The sequence below is a fragment of the Ranitomeya variabilis genome, chromosome 5 (assembly GCF_051348905.1).
Source record: "Ranitomeya variabilis isolate aRanVar5 chromosome 5, aRanVar5.hap1, whole genome shotgun sequence".
Taxonomy (NCBI): Eukaryota; Metazoa; Chordata; class Amphibia; order Anura; family Dendrobatidae; genus Ranitomeya; species Ranitomeya variabilis.
Genome location: NC_135236.1, coordinates 317032166 through 317059536, shown reverse-complemented (window position 1 = coordinate 317059536; position 27371 = coordinate 317032166). Strand labels below are relative to the sequence as shown.

Here is a 27371-nt window from a genome sequence, read left to right as displayed (position 1 = left end):
TAAGAAGCTGATTGTTCTGCTCCATCACATGACATTTTTAGCATTGCAGTCTTTTTATGTTATCTCTGCATCACCTATTGGTATATAATATGTTGAAGAAGTTCTTGGCTTAACCCCTTAACAACCGAAGCTTTTTTCAGCTTTTCATTTTTTACTCCCCTTCTTCCCAGAGCCATAACCTTTTTATTTTTCCATCAATATGGCCATGTGAGGGTTTGTTATTTGCGGGACGAGTTTTACTTTTGAATGACGCCCTCGGTTTTACCATGTTGTGTACTGGAAAACGTGAAAACAATTCCAAGTGAGGTGAAATTGCAAAAAAAGTTCAATCCCACACTTGTTTTTTGTTTTGCTTTTTTACTAGGTTCATTAAATGCTAAAACTGACCTGCCACTATGATTCTCCAGGTCAGTACAAGTTCATAGACACCAAACATGTCTAGGTTCTTTTTTGTCTAAGTGGGGAAAAGAAATTCCAAACTTTGTTAAAAAAATAAAATAAATAAATTGCGCAATTTTACGATACCCGTAGCGTCTCCATTTTTCGTGATCTCAGGTTGGGTGAGGGCTTATTTTTTTCGCGACGAGCTGATGTTTTTAATGATGCCATTTTGGTGTAGATATGATCTTTTGATCGACCGTTATTGCATTTTAATGCAATATCGCAGCGACCAAAAAAAAGTAATTTTGGCGTTTTTACTTTTTTTCTCGCTACACCCTTTGGCGATCAGGTTAATCCTTTTTAGTTGATAGATTGGGCGATTCTGAATGCGGCGATACCAAATATGTGTAGGTTTGATTTTTTCTTATTGTTTTATTTTAAATGGGTGAAAGGGGGGTGATTGGAACTTTTATATTCTTTTTATTTTCTTATATTTTTGAAAACTTTTTTTACTTTTGGCATGCTTCAATAGCCTCCATGGGAGACTTAGAAGCTGCCACAACCCGATCAGCTCTGCTACATAGAGGCGATGTTCAGATCGCCTCTATATAGCAGGTATACTGATTTGCTATGGGCGCTGACCACTGGGTGGCGCTCACAGCATGCTAGCACTGACAACCATAGAGGTCTCCAGGAGACCTCAGGTTGTCATGCCAACACACCGGTGACCCGCGATCACGTGACTGGGGTCACCAGTGTGCATATTTCAGACGCGATTGCTGGAAGCGCGATTTAAATGCTGCTATCAGAGTTTGACAGCGGCATTTAACTAAGAACCCCTTAAATAAGGAAAAGTCAATCAATCAGATGCAGTTAACAAGCGATAATCAGTTAATCATGGTCTTTTCGATAATTGGACTTAACAAGTATCCATAAATGGGTCCAGCCTATGGGGTGTTCCTGTAAACTTCCCAGCCTACATCTCTGTACTATATTGAGGCTTACAATATGATGGCCTGCTCTGACCATTTTTGATACATTGTTACTCTGTTTACATCATTGTCTATTTTTTGATAACCTTTTAACTGGCATTTACCCATTGTTATTGCATTGAACCTTTTTACTCAATCTAAAACAGACTAAAAAGATTATACATATAAAAATCAAATAAAATGCAGCTTTTTTTCTTTTTGAACTTTTACATGAGTTCATATTTGTATATATGACTGTAACAGAAACAGGGCCGTAAAGGCAGAATGTGAGTGACATCAGGAGTGACATTATGTTCTCATTAAAAATCCTGCATCATAATGTAGAGAAAGGGCGGCCGTAGATTACCTTTCCTTCGTTGTCACAAGGAGTGTGTATTTGAAACATGTCTTTCTCTGAGCATGGAGGACGATCGACACACTTGCTGGCCCCTTCATCTGAAAAGACAAGAACCATCATTTTATATGTGAATGTCTCAGTGATGAAATATGTTATAAGCAATTCTCCTCTCCTGACATTGGTATAGATCCATTAACTCCAAACCATTACACCTAGACACTGGTGTTAGTGACAAATACCATCAACTGGAAGGAACCAACCCCAAGTAACAAGGAACTTTATTACACTTCTAAACTTTCTACTGACTACTCAGTATATTTACTAATGTCATAATCGTCGAATACCTGAGAATTGTGTTTGCAGGTTACATTTATTGCATTCCTTAGCTCCTTTGTCTGAGTACGAGTTCCTAGGGCAGATCTTACAAGATGAAGACCCCGGTGTATCACTGTATGTACCGGGTTTACAAGGAAAGCACTCAGAGGTGTATGCAACTCCTGTAGTAAGACAAAAGCTCATATGGTAAGGCAGGCGTAATTAGTAATTCTTACAAATGAATGTTCCTGATGGCAAAAGAAAACATTGACGACCATAGACTAACAGAAAACAACAAGTTTAATTTAAGTTTCACCCCTTCCTGACCAGGCTATTTCCCATTTTTGTGTCTTCATTTGTTTCCTCTCTATTTTTCATTGACAGGTGTGTGAGGATTTGTTTTTTTCTGCCCTAAGCTGACATTTTCTTTTATACAATTATGGGCTAGATACGATGGTTTGATCACTTTTTATGGCATTTTTTCTGTAGCGTTGCGGCGGAGTCTTTAATAGCAAAGGTCTTTGGGGCCCCTTAGGCCGTTATTTTGATAGATCAAACTTTTTTGGACGTAATGATACCACATATATATAATTTTTTACTTGTTTTTATTTTTTTTTATTTTTAGTGGGGAAAATAGGGAGTAACTTGAACTTTTATATGTTTTTTTTACGGTTTTCTTAGTCCCCTTAGGGGACCTGAATTTGAAATCATCTGACTACTTGTACTACATACAGCAATACCACAGTATCCTATGAATAACAGCCAGAAGCTGGTATTCACATGGGTACCATTATGACAGACACAGGGGTCGTAAGCAGACCCCCAGCTGTCATGGCAACCCATCAACACCCCAGGATTGCATCATGGGGGGTGGTGATGGGTGCATAGAATGAGGCACCCCCAATAACGGTATGGTGTAAATCCCGATGTTAACAGCTGTGGGTGGAGTTCAACTAGAAGCAGGTTATGGCTGAACATCACATGCATCATCTGCTGGCAAAGATCAGGGAGCCAGCATGTAACATACCAGTACTTTATATGTTGGTAAGGGGTAAACTAAATCAAATTGGATGATAAAGATTGATTACGTAACCAATACAGTACAGGCCATTTTACCCTGATCCGGAACAGGGAGATCTTTGGGGCTTTTTTATATATACACTTTTAATGACTCTAAAAAATTTTGGGGAAATTCACATCATTTTCTCCTCTTTTTTGTGATACATGGGGCTTGTACTTGTTTTCTTTTTTTGCAGATATCGGGTAAATATCTATGTACAGAATAATATAGAATAGAATACGTGTCTATTTTTTTGTACCACATTTTGCAGAAATTATATTTATATCTTGGGCATATCTTTTTTTTACGGAGACGGGCTTTAAACAGCTATCCATAGTGGTGGTGTATTTTGAGTGTTTTTCTTGTCATTTAATATTTTTTTGCTATTTCTGCTTATTTATTTTTTCATTTATTTTACATACTGTATCCCCCATACACAGGGGGATGTTAACATATTAATAAATTCTTTTTTGGTGATTTCCCTGTAACTGGGGATGCATGCCAGCCCCAGTTACAGGAGAACTTCAGCCTTCTGGCTGCATAGCAGACTGGACTTTGTGTCTTAGGACCCATCAGCTCCTGCTCTTTCCCTGAACCAAGTTTCCATTCTGTAACATAGATCTTGATTATGTTTATATACTGTTCACACTTCTTGTAATATATTTGCATATTTGTGAATTCCTGTGACTTTTTTTCGGTTTGGTTGCTAAATTTTAATAAAATGTACGTTTATTAAATATCTGAATTTTTGGAATTCAAAAATATTTCCACCTTTTGCAAGAAGTCAATTTATTCTTCAGTGAGACATTAAAAAGTTTACAAGATTCCTGGAATGTAGTTTACCTTCTATAGTAATATTCTTTATCAAGACAGGTTTCACCACCTTTGATCCTAGGAGAATGCCAGTTGTTCTCCAATACAAAATATTTGTTCCAGATTTTAAAGCCACCTGCAATTATAACATTAGAAAGGTAATTTACGAAACATAAAAAATGGCACATCTTAAGCGCTTTACCCCCAAGCCTGTTTGCACCTTCCTGACCAGGCCACATTTTACAGTTCAGACCACTGTCAGTTTATGAGGTAATAACTTTGGAACGCTTCAACGGATCCCACTGATTCTGAGTCTGTTTTTTTGTGACGTATTGTACTTCATGATAGTGGTAATATTTCTTTGATATGACTTGCGCTTACCGTATATACTCGTGTATAAACCGAGATTTTCAGTACATTTTTTATTCACGAGTCATTGTCCAGAAAGCCGGCAGGGAAGACGGAGCGGCGGAGCAGGAGACGGCGGCTGTGGCACAGTGATAGCTGCAGCCGCCGGCTAACAGAAGACATCATACTCTCCCTCCTCGTGCCATCGCTGCTTCTCCATCCCTGCATATGCGTTGTCCCGGCGCCGGCAGCTCTTCCTGATTGTGCTGAGCTGTCACGTGGTATTGCTCATTAAGGTAATGACTATGCACATGTATCCACTCCCATAGGCGTGGAGAGCATATTCATTACCTTAATGAGCAGTACCACGTGACCGCTCAGCACAGGAAGAGCTGCCGGCTCCGAGACAACAGAGATGCAGGGACAGAGATGCAGCGACGGTGCGAGGAGGGTGAGTAGGATGGGGGGATGTGAGCCATGCAAACAACGATGGGATGGGGGGAGCCGAGCCATGCGGGACCGGGGGACCCGAGCCATATGGGACCGGGGAAGCCATGCATACAACAGGGGGAGCCACACATACCAGTGCAGGATGGGGGAGCCACATACCAGGACAGCATGGGTGAGCCATGCTTTGCAGGACAGGGATGAGGGGACAATGCATACCCTAGGCTTATACTCGAGTCAATAAGCTTACCCAGTTTTCTGTGGCAAAATTATGTGCCTCGACTTATACTCGGGTCGGCTTATACTCGAGTATATATGGTATTTGTGAAAAAAATGGAAATTTGCCTGGACGTACTCAGGACATCTAAGGTTGGTAAGTACCAGCCGACAAAGACGTCCTGAGTATGTCCAAGGTTGGGAAAGGGTTAAAGGGAATGTGTCAACAGAATTTCAACCCCAAACTATTTATGTGCACATGTAGCACTTTCAAACACAAGTCCAACAATACCTTTACAAGGTCAATCCATCCCTCTGTTACTGAGAAATCAGTTTGAATTTATATGCAAATGAGACTGTAGATCTGAAGCCTCCGTCACTGCAGATTATTTCCTGCCCTACGGCACCCCCTCCTATTTGACTCACAGCCTCTATATTTGACTTCAGCAAATTGTATGCATCAATTTTAGGAAAATGTATTATCTATTTGTCAGAAATTAACATATAACTTTTCTTTACATAATTTTGCCTAGGAAAAACGTCACACAACGAAAGATGCATTAATTTATGTGTGATTGAAAGGTTACTCTCAACTCTGTGCTTCCAAAGGCAGGGTTATAAAAATAGCTGATAGCTTTGCTATTTGCATAATTCACACAGATATGGATTAAAGTTTGGAAAGTTTAACAACAGAATAGCAAAATGAGCTACACTGCTGACGTAACTCCTGAGTTACTGTGTTGTGCTATATTGTTTTGGTTACTCCCATTCATTTCATAACCCCACCTCTAGTTGTCGGGACATAGAAACAGTTATTCCCTTCTCAATCATGAAAGGCAAAAATGGGAGTAAACATTTAAGGACTGGCTCATTGCTGAGTCACATTAGAATAACTAAGAACCCATACCGAATGATGCATCCAATCACTGTTCTCAGAGAGTTTCACCCACTTATCCGATGCAGAACTGGTTTCTTGGCATTGGTCATTTTGAATCTGCCAAAGCAAAAACAGCAATTATTTAATAAAAAGTGCTTAAATAAAGTATATATATATATATATATATATATATATATATATATATATATATAGAGAGAGAGAGAGAGAGAGAGATTCAAAAAAGAGGCAGCACTCCATATATATATATTTATTATAGTCTATATGTAAAAAACAAAACACCACAGCATTTCATTATTTAAAAACAAATAATGATATACAGTGCTCAAATACCATCCAAATACCAACATACAGTGCCAAAATAATACCAGAATATACCAATATACAGTGAGTAAATAATACCAACCAAATGATAGCAATGTACTGTGCCCAAATATTACAAACCCAGTAATACTGATGTACAGTGCCCAAATAATCCCAATCCCAATAACAGAATGCACAAATAATACCAATATACTATAAATAATACCAACTTACAGTGCCTAAGTGTTACAAACTAAATAATGACAACATACAGTGTCCAAATAATACCAGCAAAATAATATCAAACATATAAAAATACCCAAATAATACCAACATACAGTGCCCAAGCAATTCCGTTCAATTAAATAAACATTCTCTCTTCCGTCCTGGTTCAAATAAAACTCCCTGTTGATTCTCCTGGATCCCTCTGCAGCATTGAACACTGTGGATAACCAGCTCCTCCTCACTATACTCCACTGAACCTACCCTTAGAGAACTATCAAGAAGGACGCCTTTGAAATGTGATGCTGGAGAAAAATATTATCAATACCATGGATCGCTAGAAGAACAAATAAATTGATTTTGCAACAAATCAAGCCAGACATGTCACTCGAAGCAAGGATCACAAGCTATGACTTGCCTACTTGGGACAATGGACACATCATACGAAGAGAGCAATCACTTGAGAAGGACATTATGGTTGGAACAATAGAAGGAACAAGACAAAAAGGACGACCAGCAACCGGATGGCTTGATACTATAAAAATAACAGTGTAGAAGATGCTGGTGAACCTATCTAGGCCTGCACAAGATCAATCTTCCTACAGATTGTTCACCTATCAACTCACCATGGCCTGAGAAAGAGCTGAAGGCCATTAAAAAATATATATTTCTATATTTTCATATGAAATGAATATTTTGTTAAGTCGAACTAGTTTATTTGCTACTTTTTCAACTTGAGTATATGCCAAGATCATGAAAGTATAATGAAGAATTAATCATCCAGAAAAACATTGGACTAGACCATCATAGTATAACTTGTCCCACAAAAAACAAGCCCTTACATGGCCATATTGACTGAAAAATAAAAAAAAGTTAAGGCTCTGGGAAGAAGGGGAGCAAAAATTGGATATACAAAAACTGAAATAACCCTGGTTGTTAAGGGGTTAAGAATGGGAGTGGATCAATCATGTTTTGGGTGAAGCGAGAAGAATTTATTCACTGAAATTTCAACAAATTCTTGATGTAAACATAACACCATCTGTAAAAAAAGCTGAAGCTGAAAAGAGGATAGCTGCTACAAATGGATAATGATCCTAAACCCATGCCAATAGCCACAAAAGACTACCTCAAAAGATGCAAGCTGAAGGTTTTACAGTGGCCCTCACAGTCCTCTGATCTGAACATTATTGAAAATCTGTGGCTAGATCTCAAAATAGCAGTGCATGCAAGACGACCCAGGAATCCCACAGAACTGGAAGAAGTTTCCAAGGAAGAATGGATGACAATCCTTCAAACAAAAATTGAAAGACTCTTGTCTGGCTACAAAAAGCGCTTACAAGCTGTGATAATTTCAATAGGGGGTGCTACTAGGTATAAACCATGCAGGGTGCCCAAACCTTTGCATTTGACCCTTTTCCTTTTTTTAATTTTTAAAATGTAGAAGATGCAAATACTGTATATATATATATATATATATATATATATATATATATATATATATATATATAATCAAAAAATGAGATATCGCGCTATAGCACTACTTATTTGAACCCACCTATTAAATTCAAAAGAAACCTACACTAATATGCCATAAACTAATGATGAGATGACAATAATATAACTAATGAAAAAAATAATGAAACCATAATAATATAATATAAAATGTAGGAAACAATAGATAATGATAATGGTAATGGTAATGGTAAACTGCCACCACTTCAAATACCAAGAACAATACAAATGAATGATTAATATATATATATATATATATATACAGAAAAAAGAGCTAAGCTCCTTACCTAAATGGTAGCTTAAAGCGAGTAACAGCTGGTACAGCGATGTAAATGATAGATGTCAATAGCTTGCGGTGCTAGGCGGCAGAAGTAAATGTCAGCCTGTACTGTGCTGGTATAGCGATACTGGTAATATGGTGCCAGCAGCTGGACCTGCTAAACACTCGGCGGCAGGAGTGAGTGTCCAAGGAAAGGGGGAATAAGTGGTTAGCCACTTTGTGTCCTGTGCTACACGCCGTAGGCCCTTGTGACGTCACACGCTGCAGTCTAGCAGCGGCGGCCATTCCTCCACACGCGCATCCAGGATCGCTACCGGCCGGAGTGCTCCTGGCTCTGCGCGTTCGTAGAGCACAGTCCTTTCCTTGGACACTTATTCCCCCTTTCCTTGGACACTCACTCCTGCCGCCGAGTGTTTAGCTCTTTTTTCTGTATATATATATATATATATATTAATCATTCATTTGTATTGTTCTTGGTATTTGAAGTGGTGGCAGTTTACCATTACCATTATCATTATCTATTGTTTCCTACATTTTATATTATATTATTATGGTTTCATTATTTTTTTCATTAGTTATATTATTGTCATCTCATCATTAGTTTATGGCATATTAGTGTAGGTTTCTTTTGAATTTAATAGGTGGGTTCAAATAAGTAGTGCTATAGCGCGATATCTCATTTTTTGATTATTCTTATTTCACTAATAGGTGTGACGGGCGAGTCACGGCACCCGTCTGATATCAGCAGCTGGCACATATCTTATCTCATTAGCGCCAGTGTGGTATTGTTTGTTATATATATATATATATATATATATATACACACACACAGGTGCTTCTCACAACACAACACAGGTTCGTGATACTATTGTGGAGAAGTTTAAGGCAGGATTTGGATACAAAATGATTTCCAAAACTTTAAACATCCCAAGGAGCACTGTGCAAGTGATCATATTGAAATGGAAGGAGTATCATACCACTGCAAATCTACCAAGACCTGGCTGTCCCTCTAAACTTTCATCTCAAACAAGGAGAAGACTGATCAGCAATGCAGCCAAGAGGCCCATAATCACTCTGGACGAACTGCAGAGATCTACAGCTGAGGTGGGACAGTCTGTCCATAGGACAACAATCAGTCATACACTGCACAAATCTAGCCTTTATGGAAGAGTGGCAGGAAGAAATCCATTTCTCAAAAATATCCATAAAAAGTGTCATTTAAAGTTTACCACAAGCCACCTGGGAGACACACCAAACATGTGGAAGAAGGTGCTCTGGTCAGATGAAACCAAAATCAAACTTTTTGGCAACAATGCCAAATGATATGTTTGGCGTAAAGGCAACACAGCTCATCACCCTGAACACACCATCCCCACTGTCAAACATGGTGGTGGCAGCATCATGGTTTGGTACTGCTTTTCTTCAGCAGGGACAGGGAACATGGTTACAATTGATGGGAAGATGGATGGAGCCAAATACAGGACCATTCTTGAAGAAAACCTGTTGAGGTCTGCAAAAGACATGAGACTGGGATGGAGATTTGTCTTCCAACAAGACAATGATCCCAAACATAAAGCAAAATCTACAATTGAATGGTTCACAAATAAACGTTTCCAGGTGTTAGAATGGCCAAGTCAAAGTCCAGACCTCAATCCAATCGAGAATCTGTGGAAAGAGCTGAAAACTGCTGTTCACAAACAATCTCCATCAAACTTCACTGAGCTCGAGCTGTTTGCCAAGGAAGAATGGGCAAGAATTTCAGTCTCTTGATGTACAAAATTGATAGAGACATACCTCAAGTGCCTTGCAGCTGTAATCACAGCAAAAGGTGGCGCAACAAAGTATTAAGTTAAAGGGGCCGAATAATATTGCATGCCCCACTTTTCAGTTTTGGAATTTCCACAAAAATTTAAGATAACCAATAAATTTCATTCATCTTCACAATTGTGTTCCACTTGTTGTTGATTCTTCACCAAAATTTTACATTTGGTATCTTCATGCTTGAAGCATATGTGGGAAAAGGTTGAAAAGTTCCAGGGGGGCGAATACTTTTGCAAGGCACTGTATATATATATATACAGGTCCTTCTCAAAAAATTAGCATATAGTGTTAAATTTCATTATTTACCATAATGTAATGATTACAATTAAACTTTCATATATTATAGATTCATTATCCACCAACTGAAATTTGTCAGGTCTTTTATTGTTTTAATACTGATGATTTTGGCCTACAACTCCTGATAACCCAAAAAACCTGTCTCAATAAATTAGCATATCAAGAAAAGGTTCTCTAAACGACCTATTACCCTAATCTTCTGAATCAACTAATTAACTCTAAACACATGCAAAAGATACCTGAGGCTTTTAAAAACTCCCTGCCTGGTTCATTACTCAAAACCCCCATCATGGGTAAGACTAGCGACCTGACAGATGTCAAGAAGGCCATCATTGACACCCTCAAGCAAGAGGGTAAGACCCAGAAAGAAATTTCTCAACAAATAGGCTGTTCCCAGAGTGCTGTATCAAGGCACCTCAATGGTAAATCTGTTGGAAGGAAACAATGTGGCAGAAAAAGCTGTACAACGAGAAGAGGTGACCGGACCCTGAGGAAGATTGTGGAGAAGGACCGATTCCAGACCTTGGGGAACCTGAGGAAGCAGTGGACTGAGTCTGGTGTGGAAACATCCAGAGCCACCGTGCACAGGCGTGTGCAGGAAATGGGCTACAGGTGCCGCATTCCCCAGGTAAAGCCACTTTTGAACCATAAACAGCGGCAGAAGCGCCTGACCTGGGCTACAGAGAAGCAGCACTGGACTGTTGCTAAGTGGTCCCAAGTACTTTTTTCTGATGAAAGCAAATTTTGCATGTCATTCGGAAATCAAGGTGCCAGAGTCTGGAGGAAGACTGGGGAGAAGGAAATGCCAAAATGCCTGAAGTCCAGTGTCAAGTACCCACAGTCAGTGATGGTGTGGGGTGCCATGTCAGCTGCTGGTGTTGGTCCACTGTGTTTCATCAAGGGCAGGGTCAATGCAGCTAGCTATCAGGAGATTTTGGAGCACTTCATGCTTCCATCGGCTGAAATGCTTTATGGAGATGAAGATTTCATTTTTCAGCACGACCTGGCACCTGCTCACAGTGCCAAAACCACTGGTAAATGGTTTACTGACCATGGTATTACTGTGCTCAATTGGCCTGCCAACTCTCCTGACCTGAACCCCATAGAGAATCTGTGGGATATTGTGAAGAGAAAGTTGAGAGACGCAAGACCCAACACTCTGGATGAGCTTAAGGCCGCTATTGAAGCATCCTGGGCCTCCATAACATCTCAGCAGTGTCACAGGCTGATTGCCTCCATGCCACGCCGCATTGAAGCAGTCATTTCTGCCAAAGGATTCCCGACCAAGTATTGAGTGCATAACTGAACATTATTATTTGATGGTTTTTTTTGTTTGTTATTAAAAAACACTTTTATTTGATTGGACGGGTGAAATATGCTAATTTATTGAGACAGGTTTTTTGGGTTATCAGGAGTTGTAGGCCAAAATCATCAGTATTAAAACAATAAAAGACCTGACAAATTTCAGTTGGTGGATAATGAATCTATAATATATGAAAGTTTAATTGTAATCATTACACTATGGTAAATAATGAAATTTAACACTATATGCTAATTTTTTGAGAAGGACCTGTATATATATATATATATATATATATATATATATATATATATATATATATAAACCATCACACAGAATTGACCACACAAATTGAGTACATTGCAGTTTCATTCCCCTATGGTACACTAAAGCAAGTAAAAGGGCAATTAAATATACATAAATTATACTGAAAATAACTTACAAAAAATTCAAAAAATATGTTATTGTCCACATATTGGTAATCAAAGGACACCGAACCAGCTTTCTTCAAGTGCACCGCATAGATAAGGGAAACGGTGCAGTCGTCTCGGTTTGATTCAATGTAGTTTCCTCGAGGAATCCAAGATGAGCTGATGGAATAAAATGTAAGGATGATAAGTACTATTAGTCTCAGAAAACATAAGGGGACATCTACTTAGATCCTGTAGGAAAAGTGGCAAAAAATTATAAAGAAGCATAAGCGAATTATATCACATCTTTTATTTGTCAAATAGATTTTCTCTGTATTTTATATCACGTTCTGAAAAAAGTCAGATTTGCATCAAATATATGCTATTTCCCATATGTAAACTGGCTTAAGTTTTCTCCCATCTCTTTTCTTCGTCAGGCAATACAACAGTAATAAATATAACAGGTTATGGTCTTAAAGAAGTATTCACAAGTTTGGAAGTCATTCCCTATCCATTGGATAGAGGACAATCTTTCGACTGCTGGGGTCTGCCTTCTGGGACCCTCACTGATCCATGGTTCGATGGTTGATCATGCGTACTGACACCAACAAATTCTATCTCCAGTGGTCCCAATAGGAATGAATGGAGGGGCAGTGCACATGATCAACCACCACTACATTCACATGGAGCTCTGAAGAGCTTCGGTTCTCATAATTGGTGGGGGTCCAAAAGGTCAGACCCACAGCAATCGGTAAGTTATCCCTTATCTTCCAAACCCTGAGAATACTGTGACTTCAGAATACTTTAAGTAAGTGAAACATGTCACAGATGAAACCTACTTGAAGTCCTTATATAAATGGAGTTACTGGCCGTTTACTGGGCTGGGCATCAATTTTAAAGGGGAAGTTCTTTATTAAGTATCTTCTGACATGTCACTGAGACAGCTGTCAGCTGTGGTCTCTAAGCTGAGACCCCACTCAGAACAAGACCCTATACCATAGCCAATTCGACATCTTTTGCGCTGTCAAATGGGTGCTAATGTTAGAGATACTAGACATACTAGGCTTGCATCTGTGCTGTGTCTGAGATTACAAGCTGTGGAATTCTCTTGCCAGCACCATCAATAGAAAAAATAAGAAAAAGAATATGTTTTTCGTTAGTTAAAAGCAAGCAGTGTCCTTGATTACCTCAGTTAGTGTCAAAGACTAAAAATATTAATTTTATAGTATATTACAATACCGACTATGTGTGTTTTTTTTTTTTTTTACTTTTTAATTAATAGGTCATGTGCTAGGGCTACCGTTAAAATGGTATTTTGACATCGTTAACCCCTTCACGCCGTGGCCATTTTCCATTTTTGTTTTTTCCTCCCCTTTTTCCAAGACCCATAACTTTTTTATTATTCTGTCAATTTAGCTATATTAGGGCTTGTTTTTTTGCAGGACAAGTTGTTCTTTTAACAGACACCATTCAACCTACCACACAGTATACTGGAAAACAGGGAAAAAATTCCAAATGCATTGAAATTTCAAAAAAGTGCCATTTCACAATTATTTTGGGGGTTATTTGTTTAATATGTTTACTGTCTGGTAAAACTGACCTGGCAGTATGGCTCTCAAGGTCAGTACAAGTATGCAGATACCAAATATGCTTTCTTTGTTTTTTAAGTGTTAAAAAAAAATTTGGATATTTGCAAGAAAACAAAAAGTGCTTTAGTCACCATTTTCCAAGGCCCAATGTTTTCATTTTTCGGGATATGGGGCAGAGTGAGTGCTAATTTTTTTCGCCCTGAGCTGATGTTTTTACTAATACCATTTGGGGGTAGATACAACATTTTGATCTTCTGTATAGACTCGTAGAAGCGTAAAATTAGCGCGAAACGGCCATAGTCCATCATAATCTCTTTGATTCAGGGAGATTTATTTAATATACAAATATTTTGTGCAAAAACATGGCTGGACAGAAAGGCGCTGATGAAGGCAGAAAAGTCCATCACATCTGTAAAATGGGGGACCCTGCAAAGATAACTCTTTACCTAGAGCAGGGTATCACATCCAATGATTAAACTTGTGTGTAGTTCCTGTAATGTGATTTTGCAAAACTTTTTTTGCTGATAACACAGGTCTACAAAAAAAAATTAAAAAATTCTGGCATGGACTTTAAGAACAGTTTTAGACTAATTTGAGGGTGCTGAATTCAAATCTATAATTTCTCTATCACATCACGTTTTTGCGCTATAGGTATATAGCCCATTTTCATGAATTCCATGATAAATATAAGTAGTGTATGAAAAGTGCCGGTTTATACGGTTCACAAAGGTAAATTTAGTTTTCATTTAGTCTCCCAATAAATGTGAGAATATCTTTGTTTTCTTTGAACATGCATAATTCCCATTTGTTATGATAACACCCTTGTTTTCTGTGCTACTGGGACAGTAGAGCTACAGCAGAGCATTGGGTGAAAACTGAATGGCCTCAGCGACAGAGTTTGGCATTTGGCGATAAGAATGTCATCCATGATCCTCTAGTGGATAGGAAGGACATTGTCTTTCCTCCCTTATACATAAAACTTGGATTGATGAAGCAGTTCGTCAAAGCTCTCAATCACAGTGGAGAATGCTTTAACTATATATGTTCAACTTTTCCTGGTCTTAGTGAAGAGAAGAAAAAGGCTGGAATATTTGATGGACCTCAAATAAGAACACTTATGAGAGACCCAAATTTTATCACATCAATGAATGAGACAGAAGAAAGAGCTTGGAATAATGCATTTTGTAATGTGGTGCAGAATTTTCTAGGGAATAAGAAAGCAGACAACTATGAAGAGATTGTGGAAGAGCTACTAATGAGTCTGCAAAATCTTGGATGCAGAATATCAAGATTCACTATTTACACAGCCATTTGGACTTTTTTCCAGAGAACCTTGGGGATGTGAGCCAGGAACAAGGGGAGCATTTTCATCAAAACATTAATACAATGGAAGAATGGTATCAAGGCCAGTGGGACTCACATATGATGGCTGACTATTGCTGGAGCTTGATGAGAGACAACCCAGAAGCTGTACATCACAGATCAGCCAAGAGAAGAAAGTTCAAATAACTGCCATTTGCCATTCATCTGTGTGCCATATACATATATGTGTTTTTATATTTTGTAGTTTAATTCTGTAAGTATATTTGATTTGCTGTACATAGACTTTGTAATCTTTGTTATTCCTTGATTAAAAATATACGAAATGTAGTACCGAAAATCATGTGTTTTTATCATAAAACATTAGGAGTAATTTTCATCAAAAATTGAAAATATCTCGAAATCCTGATGTGATAGCCAAAAATGGAATTCATATTCGTAATCAGCAGCCAAAATTGACTTAAAATATGTTTTAAAACCTTTTGCAAGAAAAATTGCGTTGACCAGTGTAATACTTCCTAGATGTAAAGAACACACATACTTGTCACAGCTGTCAGGTCTGTTTCCAGAAAAGTCAGTGGTGCTCTCCATAAATGTTGCCACATTGGAAAATCCTGACGGCATCTCATCCCATTCATCAAACTTGATCCCAGTTCCCAATGAATATGTTCCTGCTGCACACTCTGTGCATGACTGGGTTTTAATTTCCAAGAACTGGCCAGAATCACAGGAAAATGCTGAAAAACATAAGCGACTGTGAATAGACTGAAAAGAATTCCATTTCAGGAGGCAAGTTAATGAAACAAGCATGAAATGCGGAGTAAATGAAATACAACAAACCAAACACAGAAATGGGGAATAACCAGAAATATTGTCTAAGCTTGTCACATAACCAAGAAACATTTCATGAAATCGTACAGATTGATAATTATGTCGAAATAGATATTCCAGCCCAATATGAGTCCATATCAGTACGAAATATTATCATTGTGCAACCTCAGGGCAGACATGACTAAGCAAAGTCCACTATCTTAAGTGTGGCGCTGATGATAAATAGCATTCCTCCACACCAGAATTTCTGGTCATGCTAGCTAGACTGGTTTCCCACTTGGTGTTCCTTGCTTAAGAATTGTAAGATATATATATCAGGTGCAACTCATTCAGCTAGGGCTCATTCAGCTAGGGCTCATTCAGCTAGGGCTCATTCAGACGTCCATTTTTCACATACAACGTCTATCCGTGTTTTCCATGGATAGAACTCGTATCTTGCATAGTCTATGGGGCTATTTACATGTCCCACTAATTTTGCTGACCGACTGGTCCACACAAAATCGGGATACGTGTCCAATATTGATCCGAATGTCGGAACAAAATCAGCAATGCAAGTCTATGGGTGCCACAAGTAGTGTTTGTTTTTCACGAATTGCTAGATAGATAGGAAAAAGTACAGACTTTTTTTTTATTTCTTTCTCATCTGAGAAGCATTGATGTAACTTAGACCAAAACTCTGATGAAAAGTTGATGAAACTCTGAACGTTTTTTTCTAGTACGTGAAAAAAACGGATGTCTGAATGAGCCCTTAGGCTCAGGGGTAAATTAGCACTTTGTTATGGCCACGTTCACAAGGCAGTATTTTTGGCAGTAAGTCAAAACCAGGAGTGGGAGATAAATACAGAAGTGGTGACATGTTTCTAATATGCTTTTCCTCTGATTGTTCCTCTCCTGGTTTTGGCTTACAGATTCTGAGGTAAAATACTGACCAAATACTGAATGTGTGAACGTGGCCTAAAAGTGTAATACTGCTTATAGTACAGTCTACACTCACATATCCATTTCCATTTTTTATACCTTTCAAATACGGACTGTTTTTCTACCATATCCTCCACTTTGCATCCATTTTTTTCCTAATTTGTTTTTTTAAAAAGAACAAGGTAAACTGTATGAATTTTTTTGAATTGAAAACTGTTGTAAAACGGATGTTGTAAGCGTATCAGACATTTTTACAGCTCTTCATAGACTTGAATGCAAGACGGATGTGAGTATAACATGCTTTGCGTGTAAGGCCATGTTCACACTTTCATTATTTGGTCAGTATTCTACATTATTATTTATCATGTACAGCACCATGGAATTAATGGTGCTATATACGGTAAATAAATAATAATAGTAATAAGTCAAAACCAGGAGTGCAACAATCAGAGGAAAAGTATAATATAAACACGTCACCACTTCTGTATTTGTATGGTGTGATCTTTTTTTTATCAAAATCACTCATTCAAGTCCATGTGTCAGAAAAATAAAAATCAGACTTCACATGGATTGTATCTATGTGCTATGATTACAGGTGGCAGAGTGATTTCAGCCTTTTTAGGGTATGTTTCCACGTTCAGGAAACGCTGCGTTTTTGACGCTGCGTTTTTCTGCAGCGTCAAAAATGCAGCGTCCAGATGTTACAGCATAGTGGATGGGATTTCATGAAATCCAGACTCCACTATGCGTTTAAAAACGCATGCGTTTTTGCCGCGAAAACGCATGCGTTGTGCGTTTTTTCAAAACGCTGCATGTTGCTACTATGAGCAAAACACGCAGGTACACCGCAGGTGACCTGCCAGTGACCGCAGGTGCAGTTTTGGTCAGGATTTTACCTGCATAAAATCCTGACCAAAGCCTGAAGCAAAACTGAATGTGGAAACATACCCTTAGGGGAAAAATGCTGGCGATAGCAATTCTTAACAATTCTGACATTTGCCACAGGGATTTCACTGTCAGAGTACAATACTGATCTGCTCTGCTTTTTTTATACTACCGTATAATGACTAATCAGTTACATTTACCCAACGGAGCAATTTCTGGAACTCCACTGATCTGAACTACTTCAGGCACAGTACACATGAAGGTGAGCTGCTGTGAGCTCTGTGTTAGGCCTCTTTCACACATCCGTTTTTACAATCTGTACAGGATCCATCAAAATGTTGAAATGACGGATCCTGTGCAGATTGTAAAAAACGGATGAACTGGGCCCGGTTTTCTGACGGACCCGTCAAGGCTATGTGCACCTGTTGTGTATGCGTCTTCGCATACACAACACAACCCATGTTAAAAATAAAAAACAAAATAAAAAATCGCAATATTCTCACCTTTCGGCGTCCCGCAGTGTTACCGATGCTCGCGATGCTCCCGGCAGCTGGCATTCCCAGTAATGCATAAGTACATGTGTCCACAAAAAAAATCACGGAGTTATGTCCACTTTTTACAAGTCTATGGACATTATACTTATGGCATCAGCGCGTGGTAGATGTCCTGTCTGTGATTCTTTAATAAATAGGGGAAGTTTTGCAGAATTTTGTTTCTATCATTGAAAACTCACTAATGAAACCACATTGGTAAGAACTGACTAAACACTGATGTAACTTCAATCCAAAACAATAATGAACAACAGTATGTGTTTATATGTAAGAGAAAAATCATGGATGTCTAAATTAGGCTACTTTCACACTAGCGTCGGGAACAACCCGTCGCTGCGCGTCGGGCCGACGTTCCCGACGCTAGTGTGGTCTCCGCCGCACAACGGGGGCAGCGGATGCATATTTTCCACGCATCCGCTGCCCCATTGTGAGGTGCGGGGATGTGCGGGGAGGTGGGGGCGGAGTTCCGACTGCGCATGCGCAGTCGGAAAAAGCGGACCGTCGGGAGCAAAAAACGTTACATGTAGCGTTTTGTTTTCCCGACGGACCGCTACCATACGCCCAAACGCCGCCAAACGCATTCACCGTTTGGAAATGCGTCGCAAATGCGTCGCAAATGCGTCGCTAATGTTACTCTATGACGAAACAACGTATCCAGCAAAAACTTTTGCTGGATGCGGCGTTTCGCAAAAACGACGCATTTGCGACGTATTGCAGTTAACGCTAGTGTGAAAGTAGCCTTAGGCCTTAGGTCGCTGAGTGCAAATTAGAGAAACTGAAAAGGGGTTAAAGGGAATGTGCCAGCAGATTTTTGACATTTAATCTGAGAGCAGCATAATGTGGGAGCAGAGACCCTGATTACAGGGATGTCTCACTCATTAGGCTGTGTTATAGTTTCAATACAATCAGTGTTTCATCAGCAGGAGATTATTGCTGCAGGACTTAGTCTCACATGCAGAGCAGTCAGGCTAATCTGAATAACTCCACCCTCAGCACTGATTAACTTGCTGACAATATTATGTGGGTGGGGTTATACAGGGCTCAGCATTTGAGCACTGCTACATGTACAACAGAGAAAACAGGGATTCTATCAAAACTACACCAAGCAGCCCAGTAAGCGATATATCCCTGGAATCAGGGCATCTGCCCCTACATCATATAAGTCACTGATTCCATTGCAAAAACCTTCTGACGGATTCATTTTAAACCGCAAGCGGATTGACCATGTTCTTGTAGCATGTAAAGGTGAAGACCCATGGCAGAAATTTGAGCATCAGCATTGGATTTCTGTCACAGATTTCTCAGTTTTTGTGATGGGTGGACACTCTCTGTGATTTAGCACAATTACACAAAATATAATATTTACCAAGCAGTAATACATCAATAATAAAGCTGTTTTGTACCTGAAAATAATAGCAATCAATAGGAACACAATACCTGGTATCTGGGTATCTGGTCTATACCTGTAACTATGTAAACACGGGCCTCCTATCTAAATGACATTTATCTATCAGCATTATTCAGACTGAGTAACATAGAGGTCAGCCATGGTAATCGCAGAAGATGAAATTCATTTATGTAACGGGATATCCTTTCAGGAGACAGCGAGGGGCTGAAATGATTGTTTTCCTGAGTAAAGGCTGTCTATGAGAATGACAATATGGAAAGCCTTCTGGAGATCTGGCCTCCGAAAATAAAATATGTGCTCTACATTAGAAAGCCTGCGTGTGGCTAAGGGGAAAGCGATTGGGGGGGGGTTCTAGGTGTTGCCGTGACAACTGCAAAATGTTAAGTACAAGCAAATCTAAAGGCTCAGTCTTAAGACATACAAATCCCTAAGAACAGTGATATAAAGGAGACTCAAGAAGAGGATCTTTATAAGTAGAATGTATTTATAGCTTACTGCCTCTCTGTAAGACAATAGTTATATTACAAGAATATTAGATGAAATACACTGACATATACACATTAATGGGGTTTCCCGATAATACATTTTTAATTCTCTAGGTCCAAAAAGTAGTCATATTTTCCTGTGATGCCTTGCTGCCCCTGGTCTGCAGCCAATCAAGATGAAGAACTCACGTAGAAGAAGATGCCACAAGACCACTGTGCTCACATGTGGTTGTGATGCCACCATGAGAATTTGAGAGCATAACTGATTTTATTTTTTATTTCTTTATTTTTGACCTCCACTTACCCATAGCATAAAAAACAAGACAATGAGGACCCTTGACGTGCGTTGCAAACTTGTCTATATTGGCCAAAATATTAACCGATGCTTCATGTAAATTATATTTATCTACTGCACATTTTTTCCTTAATTGTAAACTAGTGTTTCTTCACCTAGTGTTGATTTGTTGTAATCACTATGATCTTAGATACAGTTTTCAAAGGATATGATCATTCAGCTGTGATAATTATGGAGGCAATGATTGACTCTGCCGTTCAGCAGCCATCAACCCCCTTTACATCGAGTTCTGAACTGGCATGTTGACTCAAGGTCACGTCTAGATAGTAACAACTCACTGCAACCATCTGTCCTACACAGAGTTAATCAATTATTGATAACCTTTGATCTCCTCATACAGTAATATGAGCTATATCTCCTTTCTAAGACTGGGATATAATTAGACTTCAGGGAGTTTGGATCTGTGAATAACCTGAACTTCATAATCCAGTACATAACAATATATGAAATAAAACTAAAGTTGAATTGGGGTCAGACGTCCAATACTACCAGTATATACAGTATTTGCCTATAAAACCTGGATTAAAGAGGCTTAACTGCAACAGAATACATAAACAGATGTCCGGGTGTTCTGTATTCTCCATTGCCGGTACAACTGTACATGCGGAACACAAAAGAAAGGATCAAACAATTATTTATACTGGATAGTACAGGACAATGTCATTGATACTAACTTATGGTTTCACAGAAATTGCACTGTACTATATATATATATATACGTATATATATATATATATATATATATATATATATATATATATATATACACACACAGCTTATATATACGATAGATAGGCCCACTCGGCTGCATAAGGAAGTAGTCACAGGTACACTGTCTCTTTAAATGTTCTGCTGGCTTATTGTACATGTGTCGTACACCAACGCAAAGTGAAAATAAACACGGCCCTATGGGTAAAAAAGGAAAACAAAATGGTATACAGTCTCTGCAGCTGCGGGAATCCGCCCTCTCAGGATCTCACAGCCAGGTTCAGTACAGTTTAACACAAAACCACTTCTCTGGAGTAGCCAGCTCCAGACCCACTGACCCCTGAATGTCTAACGAGGCTGACTATTTAAACCCCAGACCATACCCTGGGGTGGAGATAAGGTGGACAATCTCCCACCCACTTTATGGTTGTCCACAAAAACCAGCCCTTAAAACGGCTGATTAACCCTTATCAACACATAGTGTGCTAGAAGAAACTTTTACGTTTCAAATCAATGAGGCTAACAGCCTCAGTGAAATGTATCTCTCCTTCAGCACTTTGACGGTGATTTTGTCACAATGTATACATATAGCAATATACATATTTCTGTATTTATATATACACTGCTCAGAAAATAATCAGGGGCAGAATATAATACAGCCCTCCTACATAGAATCTAATACAGCCCTCCCCCATAGAATCTAATACAGCCCTCCCCATAGAATATATACAGCCCTCCCCATAGAATATAATACAGCCCTCCCCATAGAATACAATACAGCCCCCACATAGAATATCACACAGCCCTCCCCCATAGAATCTAATACAGCCCTCCCTCATAGAATCTAATACAGCCCTCCCTCATAGAATATAATACAGCCCTCCCCCATAGAATATAATACAGCATTCCTCCATAGAATATAATACAGCCTTCCCCCAGAGAATATAATACAGCCCTCCCCATAGAATATAATACAGCCCTCCCCCATAGAATATAATACAGCCCCCACATAGAATACAATCTTCTCCAATGGAATATAATACAACCCTTCCTCATAGAATATCATTAAGCCCCCCATAGAATATAATACAGCCTTCCCCCATAGAATATAATACAGCCCCCATAGTATCTAATACAGCCCTCCCCCATAGAATCTAATACAGCTCTCCCCCATAGAATCTAATACAGCCCTCCCCACAGAATATAATACGGCCCTCCCCCATAGCATCTAATAAAGTCCTCCCCATAGAATATAATACAGCCCCCACATAGAATATAATACAACCCTCCCCCATAGAATATAATACTGCCCTCACCCATAGAATATAATACAGCCTTCCCCAAAGAATATAATACAGCCCTCCCCCATAGAATCTAATACAGCCATCCCCCACAGAATATAATACAGCCCCCGCATAGTAAAATATAATGATCTTTTTATTTAAAAACTCACAACCATATATTACAGAATATTTACATTAAAATCACAAAATAACAAATAAAGGAAATAAATCTTGCGTTGTTACATTACATACACAATAACATTAGAAAACCTTTCCAAATCCCAACAGTTCCCTCCGCTTTTTCATGGTCTATGGAACATACAGTTAAGTCCATATATATTTGGACAGAGACAACATTTTTCTAATTTTGGTTATAGACATTACCACAATGAATTTTAAACAAAACAATTCAGATGCAGTTGAAGTTCAGACTTTCAGCTTTCATTTGAGTGTATCCACATTAAAATTGTTTAGCAGTTTCAGCTTCTTAACATGTGCCACCCTATTTTTAAAGGGACCAAAAATAATTGGACAGATTAAATAATTTTAAATAAAATGTTCATTTCTAGTACTTGGTTAAAAACCCTTTGTTGGCAATGACTGCCTGAAGTCTTGAACTCATGGACATCACCAGACGCTGTGCTTCTTCCTTTTTGATGCTCTGCCAGGCCTTCACTGCAGTGGTTTTCAGTTGCTGTTTGTGGGCCTTTCTGTCTGAAGTTTAGTCTTTAACAAGTGAAATGTTCTCTGGACACTTTAGGTTTCTCTTTAGTTACTGGTATTTTAGGCCCAACTTTAGTGGCTGACCACTGTTTAGATATTAGTTTCATAGCCAATGATGGTAGTTTACATCTTTCCTTAGCAGCTGAATGTACTTTACATGGCTCTTCAGTGGCTGGTGGTACTTTAGATGTTTCCTTAGTGGCTGGTGGCACTTTAGGCATTTCTTCAGTGGCTGGTGGTCCTAGTAGTGCAGCATCCGTAAGTAATATCTCAGTCTCTGGAGCATGTTGACTTCACATAGTAGAATATAATACAGCCCTCCCCATAGAATATAATACAGCCCTCCCCTATAGAATCTAATACAGCCCTCCCCCATAGAATATAATAGAGCCTTCCCCATAGAATATAATACAGCCCCCACAAAGAATATAATACAACCCTCCCCCATAGAATATAATACAGCCCGCCCCCATAAAATCTAATACAGCCCTCCTCCATAGAATATAATACAGCCCTCCCCATAGAATATATTACAGCCCTCCTCCATAGATTATAATACAACCTTCCCCATAGAATCTAATACAGCCCTCCCCCATAGAATCTAATACAGCCCTCCCCCATAGAACATAATACAGCCCCCACATAGAATAAAACAGCCCTCCCCCATAGAATATAATACAGCCCCCATAGAATCTAATACAGCCTCCATAAAATCTAATACAGCCCTGCCCATAGAATATAATACAGCCCCCCATAGAATATAATACAGCCCTCCTCCATAGAATATAATACAGCCCTCCCCCATAGAATATAATACAACCTTCCCCATAGAATCTAATACAGCCCTCCTCCATAGAATATAATACAGCCCCCACATAGAATATAATACAACCCTCCCCCATAGAATATAATACAGCCCTCCCCCATAGAAAATAATACAGCCCTCCCCCATAGAAAATAATACAGCCCTCCCCCATAGAGGAAAATAGAAAAAAATTGGTGTCATGAGTAAGACTGCTTAGTGCAGTCGAAACGCGTAGACGGGGTCATGTCGACCATGTAAATTTTTCTTTTGTATGGACTATATTTTCTTTTGAAAAAGAAAAGGAAAATCCAGTCTCTTTTTTCTATTTTCCTTGATGTGAGGCCTGGGCGAGGCTGGTGTGAGCCCCAGATGGTTGAGCATAGAGCAACTGGGTGAACTGGAATCAAGTTTCTCCCCATAGAATATAATACAGCCCCCACATAAAATATAATACAGCCCTCCCCATAGAATATAATACGGCCCTCCCCCATAGAATATAATACATCCCCCCATAGACTATAATACAGCCCTCCCCCATAGAATACAATACAGCCACCCATAGAATATAATAAAGCCCCCCATAGAATATAATACAGCCTCCCCCATAGAATATAATACAGCCCACCCCATAGAATCTAATACAACCTTCCCCCATAGAATATAATACAGCCCCCACATAGAATATAATATAGCCCCCCATAGAATCTAATACAGACCCCGCATAGAATCCAATACAGCCCTCCCCTATAGAATATAATGAAGCCGACCCCCCGAGAATGGCCCCACAGTCCAGTAATCATTCATTGATATATAAAAAAAACCCACAATGCTCACCTCACCTCGTGCCCCACATTGCTTCTGATGCTCCAGGCTCGGCTCCGGTCTCAGCGGCTGCAGTCTGCACACAGCAGGCACGTGATGAAATGACGTCATTGTGCACCTGCAGTATCAGAGGCATAGGGGAATGATGGGAGAGGGAGGGTCAGGTGACGCTCTCTCCTCCATCATAGCATTGAACTGTAACGGCGTCATAGACGCCGGTACAGATGAATGAGTCGGCCTGGCGGGGGGGGAGTCGGCGCTGGCGGCAGGCAGCAGGTGACTGGATGGGGGCCCCTGGGGGAGCGGGGACCCTAGGCAGCTGCATGGTCTGCCTGCCGCAAACACTGGCCCTGACTTTGGGCTCCAGTGCTCCGATCTACTGGTCACTGTTTCTCTCCTCTGTATATGCATCAGAGAAGACTGCTTAGCCGGTGAAACTAGTAGTCGCCTGGTCTTTTCACTTACTGATCCAGCAAGGAACCAACACAGGAAACGCTGGCCTTTGCAGATCACATAAGAAAATGTACAGTGTTAGGGACTTGGGACTGAAGCAGCGTCCTGAAGTTCTGGGCACTGGAGCTAATAGGATTATCTATCAGATGCAGCTTTATATTCTGTCCCCTTGCTGGCATTTCCTGTTGGTGATAGTTTCTTGTGGATGTTCAGCAATTCTGCTGTAGTTAAACCCAGTCAGTGATATTCCAGCTAGTGTTTTTCTCCTTGCTGTTTCTGTTCTTTATTCTGCACCTACCTTCTGTTTCTTTTTAGGAAGTACCGTAGGTGGCATATTTTCTAACAGTACATATTTTATATTGTATTTTGTATTTCGAGGTTTATCTTACTCACTCTGGGATCCTTTCCCTTTTTCAGCATACTTCTCTTGTAGATAATTCATACTCTGATCTGCCCTCTGGTTCTTTAGAAGGAATGTGATGCACTCGATGGCCTTCCAGTTTCCATCTTCCAGACTGTGGTTAGTTCGATCACTGCTCACGCAGGAACCACTAGGGACTGTGGGGTCAGGATTTTTAGTCTGTACAGGAACTGGCATGGCCAGTTGCAGTATTTAGATTTACCTATTAATTGCACCTTTTTGAACTTGTTACCTGTATAAAAATAGCTGTCCACGCACTTAATCAATAACATTCCAACCTGTCCACGATGGCCAAGACTAAAGAGGTGTCTAAGGACACCAGGGATAAAATTGTAGACTTGCACAAGGCTGGGTTGGGCTACAGAACAATAGGCAAGCAGCTTGGTGAGAAGGCAACAACTGTTGGCAGAGGTCTGTAATATTTATCGTAGGTACACTTCAACTGTAAGAGACAGAATCTTTTTAAAAAAAAATCCAGAAAATCACAATTGTATGATTTTTACATAATTAATTTTTATTGCATGAAATATTTGAAACAATAGAAAAGCAGAACTCAATATTTGGTACAGACACCTTTGTTTGCAATTACAGAGGTCAGACATTCTTGATCAAGTTTGCACACACTGCAGCAGGGATTTTGGCCCACTCCTCCATACAGATCTTCTCCAGATCTATTGCGGTCATGGTTGGGCTGAGCAGACTGTTACGTCCAGCCGTGGCTCATGTGGCTTTGTGGACCCACTGTGCCACAGGACCGATCCTACCCAGGAAGGGGCATAACTAACCTGCTACCTTGGTGTTCACTGGAGCTGCCAGTCGTGAGGTCAGGCTTGGGTGGCAAGTAGCTGCCAAGTACCACTCCTGGGTAGGACCCAGTACTGTAGCTGCTAACCCCAGGGGTCAGGTACACGCACACTACTTTAGGGCTTAGTTTAGACACGCCGATCTAGGATTCAGGAACAGGGTTAGGCCACTCATGGACCAGGTTATAGTGTTCATGCACTGACTTCACTGGGACCAGGGAACTTCGGAAACAGGACTGGCAGCTCAGTAATCATGGAACCATATTCAAGCACTGGCCACTCTAGGACCATGGGACAGGGTTCAGGCAATTGTCACTGTGGGACCAGGGGATGAGGTTTAGGCTCCGGCCACTCCAGAACCAGGGGACAAGATTCAGGCACTGGCCGCTCCAGGACCAGGGAACAAGGTTCAGGCACTGGCCGCTCTGGGACTAGGGGGACAAGATTCAGGCACTGGACACTCCAGGAACAGGGAATGAGGTTCAGACACTGGCCATTCCAGCACCAGGGGACAAGGATACAGCATGGCCACACCAGAACCAGTGGGCGATGGACACAGGAATGGCCACACCTGGACCAGGGGATAACATTCTGGCTCTGGCCACACCAGGACCAGAGTGTCTCACAACTTACTAGCATTACACCTTACTGACTAAGGAACGGTGCATGAGCATTTGACCTCCCAAAGGGTGCATTGAATCCCCATTATTTAATTATTTACATATGCAATATAACTGTTTTTGTATTTAAAAAAAAATAAATAAAATCTATAAGTACAAATATGATTTTTATAGTGGCTAAGTTTCCTATGTGAAAGTCTAAATAATTAAAGCAACACTACAGCGTTTGTTTTTTTAGCGCTGGAGAGGTGCTTTAAGTGTAAGCCCCATGCTCCCTGTGCTAAACTCACCTTACCGCATCTTCATCATTTTTCGACACGGCTCCGGTCTCACTGGCCGGAAGTCAGAAGCTACGTCACAAGCTCTCAATGGAAGTCTACGAGAGCCAGAACGAGGATCTCATAGACTTGTATTGAAAAGTGGCCTCCACACTGCTCCATGA

The 27371-nt window shown here is 39.9% G+C and overlaps 1 protein-coding gene across 1 annotated transcript in view; it reads right to left on the bottom strand.

The window, feature by feature from the left end:
• Positions 1 to 27371, bottom strand: part of ELAPOR2 (endosome-lysosome associated apoptosis and autophagy regulator family member 2) — a 157455-nt gene that overhangs the window by 76919 nt on the left and 53165 nt on the right. The window contains exons 3-8 of the mRNA XM_077264643.1: positions 15400 to 15595; positions 11982 to 12129; positions 5817 to 5903; positions 3929 to 4034; positions 2055 to 2207; positions 1720 to 1808 (exon numbers count right to left, since the gene is read on the bottom strand). Of these exons, the coding sequence (XP_077120758.1) occupies positions 1720 to 1808; positions 2055 to 2207; positions 3929 to 4034; positions 5817 to 5903; positions 11982 to 12129; positions 15400 to 15595 (779 nt within the window). The remainder of the gene's footprint in view (positions 1 to 1719; positions 1809 to 2054; positions 2208 to 3928; positions 4035 to 5816; positions 5904 to 11981; positions 12130 to 15399; positions 15596 to 27371) is intronic.